Here is a 9,567-nt window from a genome sequence, read left to right on the forward strand (position 1 = left end):
TGTGAAAAAGTCTGCAGTTATTTCCAAAGAAGGGGAAATCTGACATTCAGCAACACTTCTGTTTTGTGTATTTTGTGCTGTTCTTGTTTTGCAGTTTTGTATTAATAAAGACATCATAGTGAAAGGGAACACCATTAACATCTGAACATGAATAAAACAGTAAATGTTTACTACTGGAGAATAAAGGAATCATTCCATTTGTGATGCACATTTATTGGAGCAGTGCAGCCTTGGTCGGGAGACACAGGTGATTTCCCTCTCCACTTCCTCCCCCCCCCCCCAACCTTCCCAGGCAGGGTGAAAAAAATTCCCGGGGCCATTTCCTTGCAAAAACTATGGAAAAGAAAGAAATAACAGAGTTGGTAGGGATGTTGTTGTTTAGTCGTTTGTTGTGTCCGACTCTTCGTGACATCACTACTGGGAAAACCATGGCTTTTACTATACGAACCTTTGTTGGCAAGGTGATGTCTCTGCTTTTTAAGATGCTGTCTAGGTTTGCCATCGCCTTTCTCCCAAGGAGCAGGTGTCTTTTAATTTCGTGACTGCTGTCACCATCTGCAGTGATCATGGAGCCCGAGAAAGTAAAATTTCTTCCCCTTCTATTTGCCAGGAGGTGATGGGCCCAGTGGCCATGATCTTCGTTTTTTTGATGTTGAGCTTCAGACCATATTCTGCATATAAGTTAAATAAGCAAGGAGACAATATACAGCCTTGTCGTACTCCTTTCCCAATTTTGAACCAATCAGTTGTTCCATATCCAGTTCTAACTGTAGCTTCTTGTCCCACATAGAGATTTCTCAGGAGACAGATGAGGTGATCTGGCACTCCCATTTCTTTAAGAACTTGCCATAGTTTGCCGTGGTCGACACAGTCAAAGGCTTTTGCATAGTCAATGAAGCAGAAGTAGATGTCTTTCTGGAATTCTCTAGCTTTCTCCATAATCCAGCGCATGTTTGCAATTTGGTCTCTGGTTCCTCTGCCTCTTCTAAATCCAGCTTGCACTTCTGGAAGTTCTCTGTCCACATACTGCTTGAGCCTTCCTTGTAGAATTTCAAGCATAACCTTGCTAGCGTGTGAAATGAGTGCAATTGTGCGGTAGTTGGAGCATTCTTTGGCACTGCCCTTCTTTGGGATTGGGATGTAGACTGATCTTCTCCAATCCTCTGGCCGCTGCTGAGTTTTCCATACTTGCTGGCATATTGATGGTAGGGATAGAGGCATATAAAAAAGTAAAATATTTAGGAATATGGATAACATATATATATATATATATATATATATATATATATATATATATATATTTGCTTTCGTAGATTTTCACGGGTACAGGAATGCAGGTTTTGGTGTCCTCGGGTGTCTTCCCGTGTAAAAGTTGGGGTGTCTAGGCGACGTTTCGACGAGGTCTCACTCGTCATCTTCAGGCTGGTGCTTTCGGCTTCTTGTTACTGGAACAGAGCAGGATCTCAGTGTTTGAGTTCCTATAAATACTGTTGAGGGGGTGTGGTGTATAGCCTCCAATGTTCTGGGCAGAGATATATATGCTTTCGTAGGTCTCACTCGTCATCTTCAGGCTGGTGCTTTCGGCTTCTTGTTACTGGAACAGAGCAAGATCTCAGTGTTTGAGTTCCTATAAATACTGTTGAGGGGGTGTGGTGTATAGCCTCCAATGTTCTGGGCAGAGAGGAAGTTCCCAGGCTAGTGTGCCTTTTCTTCTTTTGTTCCTTAATTACTTGAGGGATATCTTGAGTGATTTCTTGAGTGATATCCTGAGTACCACTTAGGTGGGTCATTAGGTGTGGATTAGTTGCTAAAGTCTTTGTGTCTTGACCTCTTGAACTTTGTGAAGAGTTTTTCTGAGAAGATGGCTGTACTGCACTTAGTTGTGCTCTGGCTTGGCTTCGCCCCTATACACGAAGCCAAGCCAGAGCACAACTAAGTGCAGTACAGCCATCTTCTCAGAAAAACTCTTCACAAAGTTCAAGAGGTCAAGACACAAAGACTTTAGCAACTAATCCACACCTAATGACCCACCTAAGTGGTACTCAGGATATCACTCAAGAAATCACTCAAGATATCCCTCAAGTAATTAAGGAACAAAAGAAGAAAAGGCACACTAGCCTGGGAACTTCCTCTCTGCCCAGAACATTGGAGGCTATACACCACACCCCCTCAACAGTATTTATAGGAACTCAAACACTGAGATCTTGCTCTGTTCCAGTAACAAGAAGCCGAAAGCACCAGCCTGAAGATGACGAGTGAGACCTACGAAAGCATATATATCTCTGCCCAGAACATTGGAGGCTATACACCACACCCCCTCAACAGTATTTATAGGAACTCAAACACTGAGATCCTGCTCTGTTCCAGTAACAAGAAGCCGAAAGCACCAGCCTGAAGATGACGAGTGAGACCTCGTCGAAACGTCGCCTAGACACCCCAACTTTTACACGGGAAGACACCCGAGGACACCAAAACCTGCATATATATATATATATATATATATATATATATATATATATAGATAATTATGAAAAAATTAGGCAGGAAATTAAAAGAAATTTGGAAACATGGAATAGGATGAACCTTCCTTTAATGGGAAGAATTGCAACTATAAAAATGTACTTCCAAAGATGTTACATTGGTACCTTGGGTTACAGGTGCTTCAGGTTACAGACGCTTCCGGTTACAGACTCTGCTAACCCAGAAATAGTACCTCGGGTTAAGAACTTTGCTTCAGGATAAGAACAGAAATTGTGCGGTGGCAGCAGCAGCAGGAGGCCCCATTAGCTAAAGTGGTGTTTCAGGTTAAGAACGGTTTCAGGTTAAGAACGGACCTCCAGAACGAATTAAGTTCTTAACCTGAGGTACCACTGTGTTTCTCTTCCAAACTGTTCCAGTAATAACAGGGAATGCGTGCTTTAAAGAATGGCAGAGAGAAATATCAAGATTTGTCCGGAATGATAAAAAGCCAAGGATAAAAAACAAAATTTTAACAGATGTGAAAGAAAGAGGCGGATTCTCACTTCCAGACTTAAAATTGTATTATGAAGCTGCATCCCTAATATGGATCCGAGATTGGATCAAGTTAGACGGGAAGGAAATAACAGACTTGGAAGGACATGATAATAGATTTGGATGGTGTGCCTACTTCTGGTATGGAAAAGCAAAAGTACATAAAGGATTCCACAACCATTTAATAAGAAAACCATGGTTCAAAGTATGGGAGAAATATAAAGATTTATTAGAACCGAAAACACCTTGGTGGCTATCACCTATTGAAGCACTATCACTTAAAATATTGGCGGGGGGGGGGGGAGAGAGGAGAGTGGCCAACATACAGAGAACTGTTGGTGGAACAAGAGGGGAAGTTAAAACTGAAAGAATATGATGACATAAAAGAATCTTCTTCAAAGCTGGTTGCATCATAGACAATTACAGGATATTTTTAAGAAGGATAATAAAAAAGGCTTCTCATATTCGGTTTCCAACTTCCAAAAGGAAGTGATGGAAGAAAATACAAAATTATTTAAAAAGGCATGTAACATTCTTTTGGAGTGGGAGACTAAAGATGAAGAAGTAAAATCAGCCATGATCAAATGGGCGCAAGATGAAGGACATAATATACAATTTCGGGACTGGATAAAATTGTGAAAAGTAAATTTGAAATTTACTGATTGCATATTATTGAGAGAGAACTATATGAAAATGATGTACAGATGGTATTTATCACCGGCTAAATTGGCAATCACCTCCCCAAATATATAGGGGTAGTCCGATAAAGGATTCCGGGGGGGCGTTGCCTCGTCTGAAACCTACGGAGGCTAGGGCTAAAGCACGCTTCTGAGCGGTGACCCCTCGGGGAGCGCCTAGGGATGTGCATCTCGGGGGCTCCCCCTGTTGGTGTTCAACCGCTTCCGGGTTAACCCGGATAGTCTGATAGGACCAATGCCTAAAGCCAGTTGTTGCCCATTAACCTTAAATTCTGGTGTCCTGTGTCTTTATTTTATTCCAACTGGTGGGGGGCGGGAATCGCCACGCAAAAAGGTAAAACCCTACTGGGAAATGATATACAATGAATTGAAGAAAATATTGAAAATAACTTTTGTAAAAAATAAAACCAGAAGCCTTTTTGTTAGGTACTTTAGGTCAAGACATACCAAAAGAAACGCGGACTTTATTTATGTATGCCACTACAGCAGCAAGAATGTTGATTGCGCAAAATTGGAAGACTGGAGAAATACAAGCTAAAGAACAATGGCGAGAGAAGTTGGTGAACTATGTGGAACTGGCAAAAAAATGACAGACTAAGAGAAAAAGACAACAGAGACTTTGAATAAGATTGGGAACCATTCATATTATATTTGCAGAAACAAAGAAACTCAATAGACTTGGTGGCAGGATGTACATTATTAGCATTAGAAAATGTTTAGAAGATAGTGAAATATGATGGTGTATTTACTTTTATTTTTATGGTTTTAGGCTTGATGTTATGTTACTAATAACTTTTTCTGTTAAGAGATAGCAAAGTGGGTGAAAAGAGAAATAATCCAGAAGTGGAAATTGAGGGAAGCACTGGAGGGGAGGGAGGAGTATAGTAAACGTTAAGAATTTGAGATGTATGTAATGAATGAAACAGAAAAATGATTTTTTTTATTTTTTTTTAAAAAAAGGTGCTGGGAAGTGTAGCTTTTTGGGGTAAACGTCCATTGCCAAATTTCTTTGGCAGACACCACACACATTGACTGCATGGTATGGATGTGAAAGTTGCACACTGTAAGAGTTTCTTCCAGTATATGCTGCTGCTTTTGCAAAGACTATGAGTCACCCAGAGGGAGGGAAAGGCCCACCCTGTGGCTTGAAACTGGAGAAATAAAACTAAGCCTTTTATTCCCTTTTCAGGCAGACGAAATGGCAGATGAGGGTCCAGTCCAGAACCTCTGCGAGGAAACGACATGCTCCATCTGCCTGGAGTATTTCACAGATCCAGTGATCATAGACTGTGGTCACATTTTCTGCCAAACCTGCATCACCGAGGTTTGGGGGAAATCGGACCAAGATGCTTTTTGCCCTCAGTGCAGGGAACCTTGTCAGCAAAGGAATGTCAGGCCCAACCGGCAACTGGCAAGCATTGTGGAAATAGTCAAGAAATTCAGCCTTCAGATGGCCAGAGGGGCGGAAGCACTGGGAAGGGTTTGTGAGAGACACCAGGAGCCCCTGAAACTCTTCTGCGAAGACGACCAAGCCCCCATCTGTGTGGTGTGCGACAAATCCAAGGAGCACATGAAGCACAAAGTGATCCCGAAGGAGGAGGCCTTTGAAGAGTATCAGGTACGGAGCTGTAGGATTGGGGACCAGGCTTCCAAGGGATGCTCAGTTATCCTAGGGATGGTGGAAATATTTCAGCCTGAGAGCCGCATTTTTCTCTAGGCGACATTCAGGCGGGGCATGTGGGTGGGTGTTTGTGTCCCAAACGCTGCTGCTTATTGGGTCCCGAGGCAAAAGGGGACAGAGCAACACTTGAAAATCTAACCTTTTTGCAGTAGGCTAGTTCCTACAAACGTTCTCATTGCCGTCTCTGTCCGCCATCTAAGTAAGCGGGAAGCATTAGAGGAGTTCAGGGACACATTCTGGCCAGGCAAAAAAGACTTGAGGAGGATGTGAACTGGAGCTGGCGAATGTTGCAGCCTGCAGCTCCTATCTTGTACAGTGGTACCTCAGTGTATTAGCAGTCCTGTTAATGAACTATTTGGACAACGAACTCCACAAAAGTGGAAGTAGGTGTTCCAGCTAGTGAACTTTGCCTCGGAAGACGAATGGAAGCCAAACAGTGGAAGGGCACCAGCAGCGGGAAGCCTCAGTAGGGAAAGCACACCTCAGTTTAAGAACGCTTTGGTTTAAGACGGACGTCCGGAACGAATTAAGTTTGTAGACCAAAGTACCACTGTACTGAGCATTCAGTAGTAGGAACATTCGCAAGAAGCTCCAAGGGAACTTGAAAAATGCTCATTTCAACCATCTCCCACTTTTTTCTGCCCCGGGAGCCCAGAGAACTACCAGGGCAGGAGAAGGCTGGAAGGCTGGTCTGGGGGCCATAGCTCAGCAGTAGAGCTTCTGCTTTGACTGAAGAAGGTCCCAGGTTCATTCCTTAGCATTATTATGTGGGGCTGGATACAGTCTTTGCCCCAAAGCAACTTTCTGTTGGTATAGAAAGCAGACCAGAGGTCTGACTCTGTATGAGCCACCCTTGTGGAAGCATTTGATGTTCCCCAGGTCCCAGCAGTTTCCCGTTTTCTCTAGTCCCAGAATTTATGTTGGGAAACGGATTTTATGCCCACCATTTCTGGGGGTACTCAGCTGTACAGGCACCTTTCCACCCCAAATGTTAAAAGTGTGGCACTTCATGGTGAATACTGCAAGCTTTTTTTAAGGAAGGAAGGAAGGAAGGAAGGAAGGAAGGAAGGAAGGAAGGAAGGAAGGAAGGAAGGAAGGAAGGATAAAAAGAGCAAGTTCTGAATAGGGTTGTGCACCAGCCACAAACTTTGGTTCGTACCCAATTTAACTTTAGAAAACAGCATGGTTTGGTGCAGAAAATGTGAGAGGGAACTGACTTGGCCCAGGAGCCAAATCCCATACAGATACTCTGTTTTATGCAAACCTGGTATATGAGAAAACGTTTTATCTCTTACACTGTGTCCCCATAATTTTGAGTCCCCTTGTTTCCCCCCATATTTAATAAGAATATTAAATATTAGCTATATAAATATGCATATGTGAACACTGATTTAATTCTACACCGAGAATGGAAGTTTCCTAGAAGCTATACATAGACTCTCCTCATCCTTCATGTTCTTGGTTTCTTGAACAGACATGGCTGTTACAGTTTATGAGTATATCTCTATTGCCAAAATTAACCCAAATGCCTTTTCGGCCACCCCAGGGTAAAATTCTGCATCATCTGGAGTTCCTGAACAAACAGAGAGAAGAAATTCTGTCTTCTAAACTGAAGAGGGAGACCGAAAGCCAGAATCTGCTGGTAGGTGCAAACCTTCTTGCCTCTCCAGGATGGTTATATTGACAGAGTGAGGCGTTAATTCTGTGGTGGAGCCTATGCTTCACTTGCACAGTGTCCCAGGTTTGATCATTGGCATTATCAATTAAATGGATATTGGGTGGTAGAGTTGGGAAAGGTCTCTGCAGGATAGGATAAAATTGGTAGAGTTGTCTAAGGGCAAATGTAGTCCTTGAGTCCAAAAATGTCCAGCCATGCCAGCATTAATCCTTTAAGAATGAAGTGAACCCCACAAAGCCAGTCTTCCTCCTTCTCGTCACTTCCTCACGGCCCTACTATTAGGCAGGGTGAGGTGGCCAAGGCAGGCTGAAGATGCCAGCGAGTAGAGAGCAGCAGCAGCTTAATAGTTCAGTAGGTGAGCAGCAGGAAAATACTGAGGACAGAGGCAAGCAAAGAAGTCGTGTCCTGCTAAGCCAGCCTGCCTGCCACCCTCAGCTGTGACTGAACTTCTGAAGTAAACATCAACTGCCCTGCCAGTCAGCTTGCGCACATGGAATCAAGGGGACATCTCAATGTCTTTGTCTGGCCATGACTCTCTCCTTGCAGAAGCAGACAGACATGGAGAGGCAGAAAATCATGGCTGATTTCCAGCAGTCGCACCAGTTTCTGGAAGAACAAGAGCGCCTCCTGCTGGCTCAACTGAAGGAACTGGACGATGAGATTAAATCCTGGGAGGACAAACATATTGCAAAACTCTCTGAGGAAATGTCTTCTATTGACGACCTTATTAAGGAGCTGGAGGAGAAGCAGAAACAGCCAGCGACTGAATTCTTGCAGGTAAGAGTACGACAAAATAGTCCAGGTTGTCCTTCAGGGAAGGGTTGTACCCTCAATCACTCTGTCTGTTGGTTTATAAAAGTATTCATAGTAGGGATATCACTGGCCACACATTTTGTTCAAAACTGTGATTTGGAGCTTCAACAAACTAGTCATGATTCAGGTTGACCAATCTGAAGGCTTCCCTGTTCTGCTTCTGGGTCCAGATCTCCTTCATTCCCTAGCTTCAATTCTTGGAAATTTAAAAACATCTATTACTCCCTGTCCTTTTTTGATAGAAGTGGATGGAATTTGCAGGCAAAGCTGTTCCTGCAGTATGGATGAAGCCTGCCAAATTACAATGGATCCAGGGAGTTTTTGTGTTAGCATTGGCACCAGCAACACTGGCCAGTCGAGTTCTCCCTTTACCCAATTCAAACATGCCCTCGCTGTTGTGTGTAGAGCAGTATACATTGTCAGCAGTAGCAGGTAGACATCTGCTCTCAGGCTTCCGGCACCACTGCTGGGAGCCAGCAGCAGAGTATAGCCTGGGATCAGTTGGAGTTGGCAGAAGATCCCAGGTGTGCCATCTGCCTGCATTTCAGGAAGAAGCATAACTGGGGGATGTTCTGGGGCAGAGAGCTCCTCTCTCAGTCTCAAGCTAGGATTGCCATGTTTCCTGGAAATCATGGACATGCCCTCTTTTGGGGAGCCTATATGCCCATCCAGGGGGATTTTCAAATTTAGAAACAAATGTCTGGGCTTTTGCAGTTTTTTAATCAAGCAGCTGGAGGAGAAACAGAAGCAGCCAGTGACTGAATTCTTGCAGGTGAGCGATGGCGCAATGAAACAGTCAAGGTTGTCCTCTGAGGAAGGGCTGTTCATTGGTCTATAGAAGTCTATACAGTGGTACCTCGGGGTACATACACTTCAGGTTACAGACTCTGCTAACCCAGAAATAGTACCTTGGGTTAAGAACTTTGCTTCAGGATGAGAACAGAAATTGTGTGGCAGCAGCAGGAGGCCCCATTAGCTAAAGTGGTGCTTCAGGTTAAGAACAGTTTCAGGTTAAGAACGGACCTCCGGAATGAATTAAGTACGTAACCAATTAAGTATTCATAGTAGGCTTGTGCACTTCAGTATTTGGTTGATATATCAAGCAAAGGGGAAACTAATAAACTACTGGAGGCAACTGGTAAAAGGGTCTGAATTTCTCTCATCCTGTCTCTTCCATCTAGAATATGAGAAGCATCCTGGAAAGGTATGTGGCTTTGTTATGAATATGAAAATGAATAATATTAATTTCCTTCCTCTGAGGTAAGGGAAAATTTTATTTGGTCTATACTTTTATGTGAACTAATCTAATTCACAGTTTACAGACCAATAAGCAGATCAGAAAACAGTTACCAATCTGACTGCACACTTATACAAATGTTGTGATTCATGTTTTGGTTTAAAAAATCCACCCAAAACTGTTTATCCCGTGTGGGGAAATGTACAAAAAGCACATTGGGGGATGCATAGAACAGCATACAAAAATGGATAGGATTTTATTTGGGGGGGGGGGTGCATATAAAATGCATATTTTAGAAAGAAGTGATGATATTTCTTCATCTACTGTATACTTCATATCATATCAGAGATGCTGGTGGTGGTGGATTATTAAATTTCTTACTTGCCCTCCACTGTCAGGTTCCAGGGCAGCTTGTGAATTAAAATACAATATTAAAAATAGTTAAAAC

At 43.1% G+C, this 9,567-nt stretch overlaps 2 protein-coding genes across 2 annotated transcripts in view; both read left to right on the plus strand.

Annotated features, from left to right (window-relative positions):
- The window catches only part of LOC309364708 (zinc finger protein RFP-like), a 110,154-nt gene that overhangs the window by 88,916 nt on the left and 11,671 nt on the right, over window positions 1–9,567 (plus strand). The window lies entirely within an intron of this gene.
- LOC309364654 (zinc finger protein RFP-like) overlaps window positions 4,821–9,567 on the plus strand; it is a 16,418-nt gene continuing 11,671 nt past the window's right edge. Inside the window, exons 1-4 of the mRNA XM_081902364.1 lie at window positions 4,821–5,328; window positions 6,938–7,033; window positions 7,616–7,846; window positions 9,064–9,086. Coding sequence (XP_081758490.1) covers window positions 4,909–5,328; window positions 6,938–7,033; window positions 7,616–7,846; window positions 9,064–9,086 — 770 coding nt within the window. The 5' untranslated portion in view covers window positions 4,821–4,908. The remainder of the gene's footprint in view (window positions 5,329–6,937; window positions 7,034–7,615; window positions 7,847–9,063; window positions 9,087–9,567) is intronic.

This window comes from Podarcis melisellensis (genome assembly GCF_964234715.1).
Source record: "Podarcis melisellensis genome assembly, chromosome: 2".
Classification (NCBI taxonomy): Eukaryota; Metazoa; Chordata; class Lepidosauria; order Squamata; family Lacertidae; genus Podarcis; species Podarcis melisellensis.